The sequence below is a fragment of the Megascapheus bottae genome, chromosome 16 (genome assembly GCF_031878675.1).
Source record: "Megascapheus bottae isolate mThoBot1 chromosome 16, mThoBot2.hap1, whole genome shotgun sequence".
Taxonomy (NCBI): Eukaryota; Metazoa; Chordata; class Mammalia; order Rodentia; family Geomyidae; genus Megascapheus; species Megascapheus bottae.
In genome coordinates this window covers 31,740,117-31,758,944 of record NC_143524.1, presented here as the reverse complement: position 1 = coordinate 31,758,944, position 18,828 = coordinate 31,740,117, and the positions used below count along the sequence as shown (strand labels likewise).

General features: G+C 44.1%; 1 protein-coding gene across 2 annotated transcripts; it reads left to right on the top strand.

Moving 5' to 3' along the window:
- Positions 1-8,059: 8,059 nt before the first annotated feature.
- Ldha (lactate dehydrogenase A) lies at positions 8,060-17,071 on the top strand. 2 transcript variants are annotated; one of them, XM_090348027.1, is made up of 8 exons: positions 8,060-8,143; positions 10,231-10,380; positions 11,693-11,810; positions 12,996-13,169; positions 13,939-14,112; positions 14,953-15,070; positions 16,004-16,127; positions 16,375-17,071. In XM_090348027.1, the coding sequence occupies exons 2-8, from the start codon at positions 10,255-10,257 to the stop codon at positions 16,537-16,539; spliced, it is 999 nt and encodes a 332-aa protein (XP_090204153.1). In that variant the 5' UTR covers positions 8,060-8,143; positions 10,231-10,254; the 3' UTR covers positions 16,540-17,071. The 2 variants fall into 2 exon arrangements, with proteins under 2 accessions (XP_090204153.1, XP_090204152.1); XM_090348026.1 differs by lacking the exon at positions 8,060-8,143 and adding an exon at positions 9,798-10,019.
- The last annotated feature ends 1,757 nt before the right edge of the window (positions 17,072-18,828 follow it).

Genomic DNA, 18,828 nt, shown 5'->3' with positions numbered 1-18,828 from the left:
GTGTTCTGCATATGGCATGTATGTGGATGTATGTGTGTTGTCACACACATACATCCACAAACATGCCCTCCTCCGGATAACCTCTCAACTTCTCTGCTTTTCATCCTTATTCCCCCATTCTCCAGAGACTTCAACGACTTCTACTGACCACAAAAAAAGGCAACAACAACAACAAAAAAAATCATTTGTGAAGGTCTTAACCTGGAGTTTAAGGATAAACTCAGGCATGCCTTGTTTCTTCCAGTTTCAGAATGTGGTTTCATTCAGTGTTCTCTGCTTTCTCCACAAATGATCATCAATTGAAATGTTTCTAGCCTCAATTCAAATGTCTTTTCTGGGAAGCCTTCTCTGATCTCTCTGTCTAAATGCCCCTTCTCTCCTCTGAACACTAGAGCATTTTTCTCTCCCTTTGTGTGTGTGTGTGTGTGTGTGTGTGTGTGTGTGTGTGTGTGTGTGTGTGTGTGGTAATGAGGCAGGATAGCCCAGGGAAAATGAGGCATGGTAAACGGCTGCCAGGAATTTAAAAAAAAAAAAAAAAACCTCAAGCTTAAAGCTTCTCTATATACTTACCTTAAGATTAAGGGAACCAAGTCATTTTAGGGGAAATGAAGCAAGATAGAGAAGAGAAAAATGAGGCATGCTCAAGTCACAGCAAAACAGGAGACGTTCCTTCATGTACTTTCCTTAAGATTAAGAGAATAGAGCCGGGAATTTGGCCTAGTGGTAGAGTGCTTGTCTAGCATGCATGAAGACCCAGGTTCGAATCCTCGGTACCACATACATAGAAAAATCAGAAGTGGTGCTGTGACTCAAGTGGTAGAACTCTAGCCTTGAGAAATCCCAAAGACAGTGCTCAGGCCCTGAATTCAAGTCCTAGGACTGGCAAAAAAAAAAAAAGATTAAGTGAACAAAGTCATTTTAGGAGAAATGAAGGTAGACAGACTAAGGAAAAATGAGAAATGGTAGGCTTACAGTAAATACAGGGGATATTCCTTTATATACTTCCCTTAAGATTAAAGGAGCAAAGCAGGATAACATAAGGAAACTGAAGTCTGGTGAAGGCAACCAAAAAATATGGTATTTAGAAACATTTTTGCTTCAGAGAGAGACAACAAGATGTATTCCTTTGAGGAATGCATTCCTCCTCCCAAGAATTAACACTTGTCTGAAAGGGATGTATGCCTTCCTGAGAGAAATGCTTCCTCCAAACGTAGGCAACCTCCTGCCCAAAACGCGGATAACAGGATGCCTTGTCTGTTTTATAGCAGGATGCATTCTTACCTGGAAACTCAGAAAAATAACACCTGGTGTGATTACAACAAAGCATCTACCTTTGCCTAACTTGAAGCCAGACTCCCTGCCTTTACCATATAAATACCTCAACAGCCAAGGAGTGTGTGCCCCTGCCCTTCTGTTGTCTGTTTTTCTGTGTACTCAATAAAGCTCTGCCAAGTTTTCATACCCTCCTGAGGTGTTCAGAAGTTCTTATTCTGGGCCAGGAGAGTGGCCTAATGGTAGAGTGCTCATTTAGCATGCAAGAAGCCCTGGGTTCAATTCTTTGGTAGCATATATACAGAAAAAACTAGAAGTGATGCTGTGGCTCAAGGGGTAAAATGCTAGCCTTGAGAAAGCCTACAGACAGTGCCCAGGCCCTGACTTTAAGCCCTAGGACTGGCAAAAAAAATAAAAAGAAAAGAAAAGAAGTTCTTATTTTGTGATCAAAGTCAAGGACTCTAACTGAAGAGTTGCTACCTTTTGTTTTTGTTTTTTTGTTTTTGCCAGTCCTAGGGCTTAAACTCAGGGCCTGGGTGTTGTCCTTGGGCCTCTTTGTACTCAAGGTTAGTGCTCTAACACTTGAGCCACAATGGCACTCCTGGCTTTTATTGAGTAGTTTATTGGAGATAAAAAGTCTCAAGAAGCCATCGCAGCGCGCAGTGGCTCACACCTGTAATCCTAGCTGCTCAGGAGGCTGAGATCTGAGGATCGAGGTTTGAAGCCAGCCCAAACACAAAAGAACCTGAGTCTCTTATCTCCAATTAACCTCTAGAAAACAGTAAGTGGGGGTAAGTTGGGTGGTAGACTTAAGCCAAGAGCTCAGGGACAGTGCCCAGGCCCAGAGTTCAAGCCCCATGACCCACAAAAAAAAAAAAAAAAAAAAAAAAAAAAAAAAAAAAAAGCCTCACGAGGACTTTTCTTCTCAGGCTGGCTTTGAACCACATTTCTCAGATCTCAAGTCTCCTGAGTAACTACAGTGACTGGCATGAGGCACCAGCATGCAGCTAATAAGAGTTCCCATTTTTCTTTCTTTTTATTTTAGTGGGTCCTGGGGCTTGAACTCTGCTTGGCACTGTCCCTGAGCTCTTCAGCTCAAGGCTATCACCCTACCCCTAGGCCTGGGCAGTTGTCCCTTAGCTCTTCAGCTCAAGGCTATGCCCTACCCTTAAGCCAAGCCCCACTTCCCGTTTTCTAGGGATTAATTGGAGATAAGAGTCCCAGGTCCTTTTGTGCCCTGGCTGGGTTTTGAACCTTGATACACAGATCTCAGACTCCTAAGCAGCTAGGATTACAGGTGAGGTCCACCACACCCAGCTTAAGAGTTCCTGAAAACTTCACCCACCCTTACCTGTATCCAACAACAATAACATTGCATTTGATTTTATATTTTAACTTCTGTTGGTTTTGGCAGTGTTGGGGTTTGATCTTGGGGACCCTATGCTTGCCAGGCTTGAGATCTACAACTTGAGCCATACCTCTAGACCTTTTTGCTTTAAATTATTTTTCAGGTAGGCATTTCCATTTTTGCCCCTGTTCACCTTGGACCATGTGCCTCCTACCTCCCTATGCCTCTACTCTAGCTAGGATTACAAGAGTAAAGAACTAAGCCCAGTTCATTAGTGGAAATGGGGCTATGCTAACTTTTTACAGGGCCAACATTAAACTGCAGTCCTCCCATTTTTACCACCTGAATAGCTTGGATTACTGGCATCTTAATACTGCTGGGGAGGATGTCAGCCTCTACTTTGGTCTTGGACAGCTTATACATTTGTCTTAATCTTTTCCTTTTCCTTTCCCTGTCTCTTTCTTTTTACTTTTGGGTAGTTCCTGCTGTGTTGCACAGGTTGGTTCTCCTAATCAAACTATGTTCCCTTCTCAACCTTCTGAGTAGCTAGAACTATATATAAGTATATACCATCACCCACACCCAGCTTTTCCTACCCATTTTGAATCCCCCAGTATCTAGCCTAGTCCATTTTCACAGTAAGCATTTAATTCCAAATAAAATTTGTTAAATACGGCCAGGACTTTGTCCTAGTGGTAGAGTGATTGGCTAGTATGCACAAAGACCCAGATTCAATTCCTCAGTAACACATACATAGAAAAAGCCAGAATTGGTTCTGTGGCTTAAAATGGTAGGGTACTAGCCTTGAGAAAACCCAAAGACAGTGCTCAGGCCCTAAGTTCAAGCCTCAACTGAATGAGAAAGTAAAAACTTTCTCATTCATCCCCATAGCCTTGACACCTACATTTATTTACTTATCAGACTTTTTTTTTTTGACAGTCCCAAAGGCTTGAAAATCTGTTAAGTAAATAAATGTAGGTGTCAAGGCTATGGGGATGAATGAGAAAGTTTCTACTAGTTGCTTCTGGTTCATGAGAGAAAGTGATGCAAGGACATAGAATGAATTTAGTATAAACTCGAAGGGACCTGGACCTTGGACTTAGAGGGACAGGGATGGTGGCAGGGATATGGGATAGTATATGATCCATTTGGATCATGTGGACAGTACAGTTGAGGCTGGTATGCAGTAAGGAAAATAGGCAATGAGGCCAGAAAGAGAACATAGGTAGTAAAGAAGGTATAGGTACTAGTTTGCCTGTAAAGGAGTTTGAATTTTATTTTATTATTTTTTTATTTTTTATTTTTTGCCAGTCCTGGGCTTGAGCTCAGGGCCTGAGCACTGTCCTTGGACTTTCTCAAGGCTAGAGCTCTACCACTTGAGCCTCAGCACCACTTCCGACTTTTTTCTATGTATGTGGTACCGAGGAATCGAACCCGGGTCTTCATGCATGCTAAGCAAGCACTTTAACCACTAGGCCAAACTCCCGGCCCAAGGAGTTTGAATTTTATACTGGAGGCAGTGAGGAGTTGTTTAATGCCCTAAGGAGGGGAGTCACAATACTAAATAAAAGAATGGCTCAGGCCTGGTGCTGGTGGCTCAGGCCTATAGTCCTAGCTCCTCAAGAGACTGATATCTTAGCATCATGGTTCTAAACCAGTTGAAGGAGGAAAGCCTATGAGACTCTTATCTCTAGCTAATTAGCAAAATAGCCAGAAGGGGATCAGTGCTAATCTTGAGTGACAGCACCCAGGCTTTGAGTTCAAGCCCCAGACTAGAACAAATACACACAAGAAGTATGACTTGGAACTTTGTTCTGGCCTTCCCTTTGGCTAGGCTTATCTAAAATTAATCTTGTAGTAGATGCTAAGTACTAACTGTTCTTTAAGGCAGTCTGTCTTCTAGGCCAAATGAGTTATTTGTAAGATTATTTTTTTCCTTTTAAAGATGTCACACTGAAAGAATAATTAACCAGGTTGAAAAGTCAGTCCACCCCTCCAAGAGTACTTTCTGTCTCAGTCCGTGGATTCCACACTTTGCTTCACTTCTGGTACAGAATTTCTGCTGTGTGAACTGTGCTAGTTGGGGTTCTCCAGAGAAACACAACTAATAATAGCAGGGTACACAGAAAGAGAAGTATTATGAGACATTGATTTACATAATTACCAAGGCTGAGAAATTCCATGATCTGCCATTTGCAAGGTGGAAACTCAGGAAAGCCAGAACAAGTTCTCCTCTGAATCTGCAAACCCAAGTGCCAGAAGCACCAACAAGTCTCAGTTTAAGGACAGAGGACAACCAATGTGGCACCTGAAGCAGGCAGAACGCACGGCACACTGGTGTGATTGAGACTGGATTGAGGCCCAAGAGTAATATCTGGCCTAGTGCAGGAGCTGGGGATCTGATAGCTAACATTGTGGAGAGAGAAAAACAGACTCTGGTATCAGTCAACTGAAATCACTTAGTAGCTGCGCAGTGTTAGCAAAGCCCAGGCTTCTGGATTTCCATTTCCTAATCTGGAAAGTGGAAATAATTATAACTATCCCCAAATAGTTCAAGTGAAGTGTGAGGATCCCTAGCTTGCAGCCTGACACAGTAGCAGGTCCTCATCAAATGGGGTTTGTGAAGACAAATGGGCTGCTGTGCATCAGAACAGGGAAGCTGTGCTTAGGCTGAGCTGTTGTTAAGTGTCTTGATTTGAGCCTAGGTATGTGAGGTAATTGCAAAGCTGCCCAGTCTCAGTGAAAGTTCTTGTCTCCCAGCATGATTCCACTCTAGCCACTGTGGGGCAAGCAGGATCTCCATGCTCTTTCTGGGCCCTGCTTTATTTTATTTTATTTTGTATTGGGTAGCTATTTTCCCTTCGAGATGAAGACAGCCATCACAATGGATCTTTCTCAGGGCTGCCCCTGAGCTGGTGCGGAAAGCACAGGGAGGAAACAGGTCTATCTCTGATAAGGAACAGGATCCTATATCCTATACTCGAAGTCTATCTGAAGCATGTACAGATCAGTAGGGGAGGCTGCAAAGGAAAGAGGTACCTGTCCTGTAGATATATGGGTGTGTGGGCAGAATGGAAAAAAAAAAAAAGACTTTACCCCTTCTGACCTCATCAGAACATGTCTGTGACCAGATGCATGTGTTTTCCCCATATCAAGCAACTCTGCAATGAATACAGTTGAGAGTCCTTATAATTCAGTTCCAACACTTTTTTTTTTTTTTGCCAGTTCTGGGGCTTGAACTCAGGGTCTCAGCACTGTCCTTGGGCTTTCTCAAGGATAGAGCTCTACTACTTGAGCCACAGCATTACTTCTGGCTTTTTCTATGTATGTGGTACCATGGAATGGAATCCGGGTCTTCATGCATGCTGGGTAAACACTCCTGGCCCAATTTCAACACTTTCTACCAAGAGATAGTATCTGATCCATGGGTTAAGGGCTCAGTCCCACAAGTAAGTAGGATGTGACCTGTGCTTCCGACTCCTCACTGTAAGGTGTCACCCTCTTTGTGGTTTGATCATTTGCTTGGGTCATGCATGGAAGGAAGGAAAACATTTGCCTTTTCTTTTTGGCCCATCCTGGGGCTTGAACCAAGAGCCTGGTCACTGGCCACAGCTCTACTTCCGTCTTTTTTTTTTTTTTTTGCCAGTCCTGGGGACTGAACTTTCAGGGCCTGGACACTATCCTTGGGCTTTCCTCAAGGCTAGAGCTCTACCACTTGAGCCACAGCACCATTTCTGGCTTTTCTCTCTATGTGGTACTGAGGAACGGGGTCTTCGTAAATACTAAGCAAGCACTCTACCACTAGGCCAAACTCCTGGGCCTTCCGTCTTCTTTTCTGTAGTTAATTGGAGTTGAGAGTCCCACAGATTTCCTGCCCTGGCTGGCTTTCAAACTGTGGTTCTCAGATCTCATTCTCTTGCAAAACGGGGATTACAGGTATGAGCCATTGCCACCTGGCCTTTACTATTTTTTTTAAAAGCTTAAACATTTTATGTATTTATTATATGGTGTGGGGGATGGCATGGGGCACACTTGTGCATGCTTTGCAAGCCTCCATAGCACTGGCCACACCCCCAATTTAGTGGTTCATTATGAAAGATACTATAATTGGGCGGCTATTTGGAAGAGATAGGCAAGGACGCTCCTCCCTCCCAGCACTTCCTGCGTAGACCAGCAGGAAGCTCTTCAGATCTTTTTAAAAGACTTTACAGTACTCTAGAGGAGGGAGAAATAAAAGAAAGCGATAGAGAAGGGGAATTGATTGGGCCACTTTGTGTGCATGAGTGAAAGTGTCACCATAAACCCTCCCCTCCGGTAGTGTATGTTAATGAAAGAAGAAAAAAAAGTTTTTTAAAGCTTAGTCTCCTGCCACCACCATCTTTCCTGGAGGTTGGTGAGTGGGGCAAAAAGTTACAACTTTCCATTCATTGGGTCTTTCTTATCTTTATGGGAAATCATCAAACTTATTGCTTGTTACACCATAGTAAGGGAATGCCAAAGGCACGTAGTTTAATGAAGAGGAATGAGAAGCCCAGCTAGCTAAGGAACTAACATGGCTCACGCCTGTAATCCTAGCTACTCGGAAGGCTGAGATCTGAGGATGGAGGTACAAAGCCAGCCCAAGCACAAAAGGACCTGAGACTCTTTATCTCCAGTTAATCACTAGAAAATGGGAAGTGGGGCTTGGCTCAAGGGTAGAGTGGTAGCCTGAAGCTGAAGGGCTCAGGGATAGTGCCCAAGCCGAGTTCAAGCTCCATGACCTACAAATAAATAAATAAATAAACAAACGAACAAATAAATAAATGTGCATAGGTAAAATTTGGCTTGAAAACAAAAAGAATTGAACTGGTGGAAGTTGAAGGGGAGTGGTGGTTAAGGGGCCAAGAAAGGACTGGATTAGACATGCTAAACCAAAGCACAACCGTGGTAGTTCCGGGTTATGGTTCCTTATGGGGTTGGAGAAACGTGGGTGTAGATTTGACCTGAGTCACCCTGCAAGGTTTGTAAGGACAAAGCCTCGCTCTGAGTTTGGGACTTGATAAAGTTGTGCTGCAGGGGAAAAAGGAACGTCATCCGCACGCCAGAAGCGGTGGCAGGCACTGGGAAACAGGGATGGAGACCAGATCAGGGCTTCCCTCCACATTGTACTGAAGATCAAGCTGAGGGGATTTTTTTCCCCGCCCTTCACTGGCTCACGGCTCGGGCCTAGGCCTCCGGGGCCGGAGAGCAGCATGGCGTTGGGCATTCCCTTAGACGTCCCGGCGCACGTGGGCAGGCCTGCAGGTCTGTCCATCCGCCGCGTGCGCCGCCAGGGCCTCTCCGGTGCCCCGCCCGGTTGGGCGCCCGCCCCTAACCCAACCCACACGTGGGTTCCCGCACGTCCGCCTGGCTTCCACCCTGACGTCAGCCTCGTGGTTGGATTTAAGGCCCCTCCCGCGCCGAGGTCGGACTACTGGAGCGGCTGCTGCTGAGTCCGGATCTGTCCGCCGCGCGCCTCCGACTCCCGCCCATCGCGCACCCCGGGTATGCTCTGGCTCCGCGCGCCCCTGCGCCCAAAGGCGCAGCAGAGCCCGATACCCCTATGGCTCCGCTAGCGAGGCGCTGCCGGCAGGGGGACCAGTGGGGAGGGGGCGTGTAGGCCGTTTTCTAGAAGCGGCCCAGAGACTTGGGAGGAGACTCGCCACGCGTGGGTTTGGATCCTTGTGCTAAACTGCAGGCCGTGGCCTTTGGCTGCGTTGGGGAACCGACCGGGGCCCCACCCAACCTTAGGTGAAAAGCCCCGCGGGAAGAGGGGTTCTAGGAGGCGAGGAGGGACTAGGACATTGCGTGCTTGAAGGGGATGGGGAGGTCGGGGCGGGGGCACTTCCAGGTTCAGAATCGATCGAGTGAGCAAAACTTGAGGTCGGGTTACTAGAGCCTCAGCCCGTCCAGGGCAGCTCTTGGAAGGCAGAAGGCCGCTGAGGAGCCCCGGTTTGTCCCCCAGCACACCAGCCTGGCGGGGGCGGCTGCTCCCTGAAAATTCTGGGGCGCAGGGAGCTGCTGGTATATCTGACTGTACTAGGTGCGGTACGTGTAAAGATGGGGCGCGCAGCCCTCGGGGAACCCGAGACGATCCATCGAGTGCGGGAGCGCCCGCTACCGTGCCCCCCTCCCCTTTCAATCAAAAGCTGAAAGAGGATTAGGGCCAACTCAGTAAGGGTGCAGTGGGAGGGAGGAAGGAGGCCCTCCTTTAATGCCGGCGTCTCTAGACGGACCCTCACTTCTCCATTGAGCCCTGGGGCTGAGTGTTTTTTTTTTGTGAAGCTGGGACAACCCATTCCTCCCCCTCCCCATCTCGGCACTGCTCCCCACCGCCTGCAGAAAGCTTACAAGGCTGGCTAGAAATAGCAATGATTTGTAAGGAGAGACCCACTTCCCCGGCTTGGCGACTCTGGGCTGCGCGCCTGGAGGTCCTCTAGGATATTTTTGCCCTTTGGAGCAATGTCAAGACTTGGATCTTTGGGCATGCAACCTGTGGCCTACCTCCAATAAGTGCAGTGCTAGGTTAGATGAGTACAATGGAGGCTCCTATCCCGGCCCGAAAACTAAAGGCCTGCATCAATTCTGTAAAAGCGTTTGGGCTCCTGGCTTCAGATCCCCCGCAGCGGCTTTTTCTGCACTTCCTGTTCTGGCAGAACCGCCTTTTAGTCGGCTAAACACTTTGCCACGAGTCTCCCCCCCTCCCCTCCAAACCCCCCCCCCCCCCCGCTTAATTACCCTCTCGTGGTTCCTGGTGTTGCTACTTGAAGTTTGTCTCTGGCTACCTGCCAGGTCAGGCAGGCAGCCCAGGCGAATTTCACGTGGCTCTCCCTCTACTAGTAAAGGCTAAAGTCTGACTCCCTCCCTGACCCAAATAGTTCCCTATCAGGAACCCAGTAGCGCCTGGTTATCTGACTCAGTTAAAGCCAAGCTGGCTGGGCAGAGAAGTGGGGCTTCCCGGCTTCTTGCAGGCCACCTTCCTGCACTTACTTGCGTTGGAATGCGTGTGCGCATGCTCACTAGCTCCCCCTCTCGCAACCTTCCGGAAATAGGTGGGGCATAAAATGTACGGGTTACTGGGAGGTGTGGAGGGGGCGAATTGGAAGCCGGTGCGCACATGCGCAGACCTCCTAGCACGTGGCTTTGTCTTGAGGTCAGACCTCATGGCCGTTAGTTAGTGGCGCCTTCTGCATGTAGTTTTTGCCCTTATCTTGGTACTGTTCGTACTGAAGGGTCCCTGGTGGCCAGGGGGAGAGTTTGGGTGGCTCACAGTGTTCTTGTCTAAGAGGAGGCCAGGCACTCCTGACACTAGTGAGGCAAGATGAGTGACTCAGAAGAATATTCTTACACAGAAACATCGATATTTATTTTCCAAACCAAGGTGAGATTTTTATATTCTAGCCAGTCCATACCCGCTAGCATGTGTCCTTTCAACTCTTTGGGTCATCTTTTTTGCCCCCTATCCTTGTCATTTATTATGATTTTTTTTTTTTTTTAGTGGCAAGTACCCAAAAAAAGTATTTAAATGCAGAGTTCTTGGGCAGAAAAGAGTGTGCAGGATGCAGTAACAATGAATGTTCCCTCCCCTGTAGAGTGCCAGTCCTTCCAAGTCCAGAATGGCAGGTCTCAAGGATCAGCTGATTGTGAATCTTCTTAAGGAGGATCATGTCCCCCAGAACAAGATTACAGTTATTGGGGTTGGTGCTGTTGGCATGGCCTGTGCCATCAGTATCTTAATGAAGGTAAGTAAAACGAGTTCACTATGAAAGTCCATAAATTGACTACTCTTTCTCCCATCTGACTTCTTTCATTGTATATAAAATAAAGTAAATTAGGTTCATGCACTCATTCGGAGAACTTTCTCAAAGTATTTTTGCAACAGGGTGATAAACTACAAAGGTTCTCTGAAATCAACAGTATTAAAAGTTAACCAGAGGATAACCGAGGGCCAGGAGTTTGGCCTAGTGGTAGAGTGCTTGCCAAGGGTGCACAAAACCCAGGTTGGATTCCTCATTACCACATACATAGAAAAGGTCAGAAGTGGTGCAGTGGCCACCAGAAGTGGTAGAGCTCTAGCCTTCAGAAAGCCCAAGGACAGTGCTCAGGGCCTGAGCTCAAGCCCCAGGAGAATCTAAACTCTTAAAAGTAAGTTTTTTAATTGAAAATAAGTGGTCTTTTTCATTGGCCTTTGACGTATTATGGGTAAGAATACCTACCAGATAATTTTATTGTAGTTGGTTTATGGTAGATCTGCAAGTAGGTTAACTTTTGTAGTAATGGAAGACCATAGACATTATGTATTATGTATTATGTCCATTGATGATGCTCCCAGCAGAAGTGTGTCACCAGTATTATGTACTGCACAAAGTCTGAGCTATAAAGAACTATTCCTATTGATGGAAAGCTATCTTGGGTGGAAAACAGCCAGAAAGTTTAGTAACAGCCTACAATTGGTATATAAGACTGAATCAAAGAATCTAAATATAATTAGAGGCACATAGACATTGCCCCTGTGTGTGTTGAAGCACATCCCTGTGTATTTTCGATCTGCCTTCTAAATATAAGAGAAAACACGTATAATTTGTCTCAGAGCTTGGTTTACCTCACTTAACATGATTTTTTCTAGGTCCATTCATTGCCCTACAAATGCTATGTTCTTTCTAATGGCTGTGTAAAATTCCATTGTGTATAGGTGCCACTCTGGCTATTGTGAATAGTGTGGCACTGAACAGGGATAGGCATGTGTCTTTATGGTATCCTGGCCTGTGATGTTCTGGGTAGATGGCTGAGGAGTGGTGTGGCTGGGTCATAGGGAAGAGCTGTTTCACTTTTTGCAGAACCTCCAGACTGCTGTCCAGAGTGGTTGTACTTTATGTTCTCACCAACAGGGCAATAGGGTTTTTAATTAAAATAAGTGTAACTTGAAGAATATACTGCCTCTACTTTGAAGCATATCCTAAACAAAAGTAGCATAACTCATGCCAGAAAATAGAAATTTCATGCCTTTCTAAACATCCATAATTACCATTTAACTAAGAATTTTCTGTCTTTTAGGACTTGGCAGATGAGCTTGCTCTTGTTGATGTCATGGAAGACAAACTGAAGGGAGAAATGATGGACCTCCAGCACGGCAGCCTTTTCCTCAAAACACCAAAAATTGTCTCTGGCAAAGGTTGGTCAAGACATTTCTATTATAATCTTTTCTAGACCTCAGTTCTTGATTAGGCTCAAAATCCTTCCATTTATTTTATTTTTTATACAGTATAAGAGAGCCTGGAAATAACTTTTTGCTGGTCGATCTAAGTGGCCATCTTTAGTAAATGATTTTACCTGGAAATTCAGTTTATTTCTAATATGGAAACTATGTGAAGTACAATGCAATGAGTAAAGCTTTAAACTTGAGGCTTCTTTTTAACCATATTGTTTCCAGGTTTTTTTTGTGTGTGTGTATGATTTCATGCTGAAGTTCTGTACCCAGGGCCTTGCGTGGTTGCTAAGCAAGTGCTGGACTGTTGAACTCCACCCTTAGCTCAGATATTTCGATCTTTTTATTTTACCATTCCCTTTCACACACAAACACACGTTTGGGAATAGGGTAAATGAGGTTGTTCCACAGGTATTCTTGGCTCCACCTCTTTACATTTACCCCCAACACCAGCCAGGAAACTGGGATTGAAACATTGTTGGCCACTTATCTGATAGACAACTATCCAGTGCCATAGGCATGGTGGCTCATGCCTGTAATCTGGAGGCTTGATCTGAGGATCAAAGTTCAAAGCCAGCCCAGGCACAAAAGGACCTGAGACTTATCTCCAATCAACCTCTAGAAAAGGGGAAATGGAACTTGGCTCAAGGAAGGAAGGAAGAGTAATGAGAGTGAATTACTTATCTTTTGATGACAGTAAGTAGCTAAGTGAAAATAGTAAGAAGAATGTGAAAAATGAACTGAGGGGACCGGGAGTTTTGCCTAGTGGTTAAAGTGCTTAACCTTCTAGCATGCATGAAGACCCAGGTTCGATTCCTCAGTACCACATATATAGAAAAAAAAAGCCAGAAGTGGTGCTGAGGCTCAAGTGGTACAGCTCTAGCCTTGAGGAAAGTTCAAGGCCAGTATTCAGGCCCTGAGCTCAAGCCCAGGACTGGCAAAAAAAAAAAAATGAACTGAGGGGCCAGGAGTGTGGCCTAGTGGTAGGGTGCTTGCGTAGCATACACAAAGCTCTGGGTTCGATTCTTCAATATCACATACACAAAAGGCAAACAAAGGTTGTTCTTAGAAGTTGATCAAGGAAATTTTTATTCTGTAGATAAGAATTTTTCTTAAGCGTCCTTAATGTTTTGTTTCCTTTTTTTTCTTTAGACTATTCTGTGACTGCAAATTCTAAGCTGGTTATTGTCACAGCTGGGGCCCGTCAGCAAGAGGGAGAAAGCCGTCTTAATTTGGTCCAGCGCAATGTAAACATCTTCAAGTTCATCATTCCTAATGTAGTGAAGTACAGCCCAAATTGCAAGTTGCTTATTGTTTCCAATCCAGGTGAGGCTTGTCTCTGCACAAAGATAGACAAACCAATGGAGGAACAAAGGGTAAACAGATGAAGCAGTGATATTCACTGGGCATGGTTAAAATGAACTATACAAGCTAGTAGGTAGGGAGAGAAGGGGAAAAGACAAACCACAGCAAAGATGATAGCACATGTTCCATGCTGTGTATTTATTTCTCATGTTTCATTTCTCTCCTGAGAGATTGTGTTTTACAAAATACTTCATTTAAAAGCATTGCAGAGGATATGGAGCTGTGGCTCAAAGTGGTAGAGTGCAAGCCTTGAGCAAAAAAGCTCAGAAACAGTCCCTGTGCTTAAGCCCCACAACTGACAAAAAAGAAAAAAGGAACTTCTGTATAGGCTCAGAATGAGGCTTAGTGATCGAATGCTTGCCTACCAGGCCTGAAGCCCTGAGTTCCATCCCCAGTACCACATAAACATGACTCAAGTGGTAGAATGCTAGCCTTAAGCAAAAAAAGCTCAGGGGCAGTACCCCCAGGCCTTGAGTTCAAACCCTAGGACTGGCAAAGAAATTAAAAAAAGAGAAAGCATTACAGGGACATAATACCGCTGGACACAGTTGAAACTTAAAACTACTTACCTGAGGGATAAATTTAATTGTGTCCCCCTAATTGCTGCACAGTGTATTTTCATAAAATAATACTTCTTGAATAGTTGAGACTTGAGTGTCATGAAGATTTGAAATGCTAACAAAGTACTGATGAGTCACTTAGTCATTTTGTTCACATATTTTCTTCATAGTGGATATTCTGACCTATGTGGCTTGGAAGATAAGTGGCTTCCCCAAAAACCGTGTCATTGGAAGTGGCTGCAATCTGGATTCAGCCCGGTTCCGTTATCTGATGGGAGAGAGGCTGGGAGTTCACCCATTGAGCTGTCATGGATGGGTTCTTGGAGAGCATGGAGATTCTAGTGGTAAGCATTAGGTTTGTTGTTTCCAGAAGACAACATGGAAATTTCTGCTGTTTCATTGTCAAATTAAGAGTCTTTCAAGTAACCAGTAACCTGTATGGCCTGCTCCCCTTCTCTCTGTTTTTCTCCAGTCACGGGGCTTAAATTTGGAGCCTCATACTCTGCTGGGATTTGGTGTTTTTCAAAGCTGATGCTCTACTTGATTCATGTCCAGTGTAGTGTTTTTTACTGTTAAATTGATCTTAAGTTAAAGTCTCCCAAAAAGTCTGGACTTTTCTGCCAGGATTGGTTTGGAACCCCCATAACTCATTTCAGACTGTTGTAATCCTAGTGGGTTGCAGTGTGCATCACCAGCGCTTAGCTGTTGGTTTTCTGTTATTTTTTTCTATGAAAATAAATTACCACAGTTGGTAGGGATTGACCCTATGACCTTAAGCTCTGTATGCACTTATATCCCCATACTGTCCTTCATATTTGAGATGTCTGTTGAATTAACCATTACAGTAGAAAGGGACAATAAGTTAGAATTTACTGTTAGGTTTTATATGATCTAAATGAAAATACAAAATGGCAGTCTTGACTGTCTACCTCTACGAATAAGAGAATTAAAAATATGGCTCAGTGTTATAGTCTTAACTACTCAGGAGGTGAGATCTGATGATCAAGATCTCAACACAGCTCCAAGACTTCCAGTTAAGTAGCAAAAGGTCAGAAGTAATAGGGTACCAGTCTTGAGCAAAAAAAGCTATATAAGAGCATGAGGGCTGACATTCAAGTCCCAGGACCAGAACAAGCAAATAAAAGAGTTTAGAAATAAATATGTGCTATACTTTTTCTTTGTAGTGCCAGTGTGGAGTGGAGTGAATGTTGCTGGTGTTGCCTTCAAGAATCTGAATCCTGATTTAGGCACTGATGCAGATAAGGAACAGTGGAAAGAGGTTCATAAACAAGTTGTTGACAGGTAATAGAACTCCTAATTTAACAACATAGAAAGGTTAAACTTTAGTCCTGGGCACTGTTTGTGAGCTTCCTTGCTCAAGGACAGTGCTCTACCACTTGCCACAGAGCCATTTGTGGCTTTTTCTGAGTGGTTAAGTGGACATAAGAATTTCACTGATTTTTCTGGAGCCAGGAGTATGGCCTAGTGGTAGAGTGCTTGCCTAGCATGCACGAACTCTGGGTTTGATTCCTCAGTTCCTTGGGGCCTGGTGACTGTCCCACAGGAGCTTTTTTAGCTCAAGTCTAGCACTCTACCACTTGAGCCACAGCTTAACTTGACTGACCTTGACCATGATCCTTCTGTTCTCAGCTCCCCAAATAGCTAGGATTACAGGTATGAGCCACTGCTGCCTGGATTGTATTTTTGGTTTTGAGAAATGGTCTTTCTTACTTCAGATTGGCCTCCAGCTCAACAATCCTGCCTCTACCTTCTAAGTAGCTGGAATCACAGGAATTCAGCACCAGAAAGAACTATGTATCTCCTATGTAATAAATTCCTTATAAATAGATTTAGATTTAATTAAGTTCACTGTTCCGCAAAATAGTTATTAGCAAGGTCTAACTCAGAACATTACTAAAATATTTAATTACTAATAGAAGTGATGGAAATCGGTTACTTCATCTTAGTGACATTTGTTTATAAAACTATGAGGCCGTGTGTGTTAATCCTCAGGTGTGTAAAATTGGTTCATGAGATGTTTTCATGACTGGCTTCACTGTAGTTGAGGCTGGCTTCAAACTACATCTGCTTTAGCCTCTAGAGAACGGGAATTATATGCATGTGATTTACTGTCGAGATCTGGGTTTGCTTTATAGCATTATTTAGTGCAGACGTGCTCAGTGAAAATGGGTTTTCTATGTTTGTCCTCTTTCCTGTTATTCCCTGTTCTTACAGTGCCTATGAGGTGATAAAACTGAAAGGCTATACATCCTGGGCCATTGGACTGTCTGTGGCAGATTTAGCAGAAAGTATTATGAAGAATCTTCGAAGAGTGCATCCAATTTCCACTATGATTAAGGTAGGTCTCTGTAAAGGTGCTTTGTTTTGCATTTATTCATTTTTACCAGATTCTCAGTTAAGACTTCTGAGAATATCCTGAAATAAAAATTCATGTACTTAACACTGATTTTTAGAACAAAATGGGTTGTCCCTGAAGGATAATCTCCACTAGAACTGTGGTTTAGCACATCATCCATCACTTGATAATTTGATTAAAGACCTGAGAATAGACACCGATCTAAAGTTCCTTGCTTTTTGCCCTTTAGGGTCTCTATGGAATAAAGGAAGATGTCTTCCTTAGTGTTCCTTGCATTCTGGGACAGAATGGAATTTCAGATGTGGTGAAGGTCACTCTGACTCCCGAGGAAGAGGCTCGCTTGAAGAAAAGTGCAGATACACTTTGGGGAATCCAAAAGGAGCTGCAGTTTTGAAGTCTTCTATGTACCACTTCACTGTCTAGGCTATAAGAGAATTTTAGTCAGAGATTATGCATGTTGTCCCTTACAGCTGATCTGTGACTAAAGCAGTAGTATTATAAAATGACCTGGGAAAAGTATCCATTTCCTGAAATTAGGAATAGGACTGGTTCAGGAAAACATGCAGCTGTATTCTGATGATGGATGGGTCCTGTGTAACTGTACAAACTGGTAACTGTAAACAATTTTACCCTCTGAGACACCACTGCCAATGAATGGTGCATAGTCCCTAATTACTCTCGAACCAGATATGTTACTGTGTGCTTTGTAAATCACCAAAATGCCTAGTTCCATCTTTTCCCAGTCACACTTCCTGGGATGTGTTGTATAAATCCATTTTTGCATGTCACATGCATTACTGTTTTAAAGGATATTTTATGTATTATATATCAATAGTGTGCATTGGCATGTTATGTAAAAAGCTATATATGAATAGCGCAAAAACTATCCAGATGTCATATGAAAACAAATAAACCTTGAACAGTGACTGCTTCCTTGATTTTCCCCCCCCCTCCCAGGGGCGGGTGGTCATAGAGCTTGAGCTCTGGCCTAGGCCTTGTAGCTGAATTCTTCAGCTTAAGGCTGCCTCCCTACCCCTGGGCCTGGGCATTGTCCCTGACCTCTTCAGCTCCAGGTTACTGCCCCACCCTAGAGCCAAGCTCCACTTCCCATTTTCTAGATGTTAATTGGAGATCAGAGTCCTTTTATGCCCAGGCTGGCTTTGAACCTTGATGCTCAGATCTCAGCCTCTTGAGTAGCTAGAATTGCAAGCATGAGCCACCATGCCTGGTTCATTGATTTTGTGTTAGAAAGCTGCCATTTTATTGTCTGATGAGCAGACTGATTTAATATTTTGTGCCAGTTCTGGATCTTGAACTCAAGGCCCGGGTGCTGTTCATGTCTTTTTGTGTTCAAGGGTAACACTCTACTACTTAAGCACCAGCTCCACTTTTATAGTTAATCTCAATCTCCAGTTAGATGGATATTCCTTCCTTGGCTGACAATCCTTAGATCTTAGCTTCCTGGGTAGGGAAGATTGCAAGATGGCAGGTGTAGGTGCAGCTGTTAGCCACCAGTACCCGGTAGCTTTTTTTTTTTTTTTTTTTGTCAGTTGTGGGGCTTGAACTCAGGGCCTTAGCACTGTCCTTAGACTGTTCTCAAGGGTAGAGTTTCCCCTTTAGCCACAACACTACATCCAGTCTTTTTCTATGTATGTTTGCCAAGGAATCAAACCTGGATCTTCATGCATGCTAGGCAAGCATTCTACTATGAGGAGAAAGTCCTGGCCCCTTTTCAGTGTTTTTGAAAGAACATTTTAGTTTCATATTTGATGCAGTAAGTTAATGCTAATATCACTGAAAAGCCATACTTAAGGAAAATAGGTTTATTGGAATTTTTCAAACTATTCCACGAGCTTAGATATAATCCTATAAAGCTTCATTTGCTTTTTTGCTTCAATATTCTTGGTTTATCTGGTGCCTTCTGCCCCCAGTCAAGCAATGGAGTAACTGCAAGGTACCCTGAGTCTTGTCAGTTACATCTGGGAGTGTATTAAGCAAACCCTACAGTCTGCTTAATGACTACTCGCTGGAAAAGCAAATTGGGTGCTCTGAACATAATTCTCAACATTTCTTTACTTCTGATAAAGCTCAGGCTGCCACAAAAAAAAAAAAATCAGGTCTTAACTCCTATGATCTAGTAAAATAGCCTGAAAGTATGAAGAGTGATTTTTTTTTTTTTTTTTTTTTTTTTTGCCAGTCCTGGGCTTGAGCTCAGGGTCTGAGCACTGTCCTTGGACTTTCTCAAGGCTAGAGCTCTACCACTTGAGCCTCAGCACCACTTCCAGCCTTTTTTTCTATATGTGGCACCGAGGAATCGAACCCGGGTCTTCATGCATGCTAGGCAAGCACTTTAACCACTAGGCCAAACTCCCAGCCCAGTGAAGAGTGATTTCTGTTCACACAGCATTCTTGATTACTACCAATATGATGACTGTCAGTTTGAATTTGCAGATCATCTAGGCTATAGTGCTTTTATCTGTGGTATAAGTAAGATTGGTGTAGAAGCATATGATTAAATGATGGCACAAACAGGTCATAGCCAGGAGGTGTCTCTAGTGTGTACACTGAGAGATTCCATAAGAGAAACAGGAGAAATAAATGTCCAAACTGAAGACGAAGAAAGTCGTCCAGTTACGAGTGGAAAAACAAGTTCTGAGTCAATGAGAGTTGGAGATAGTTCATC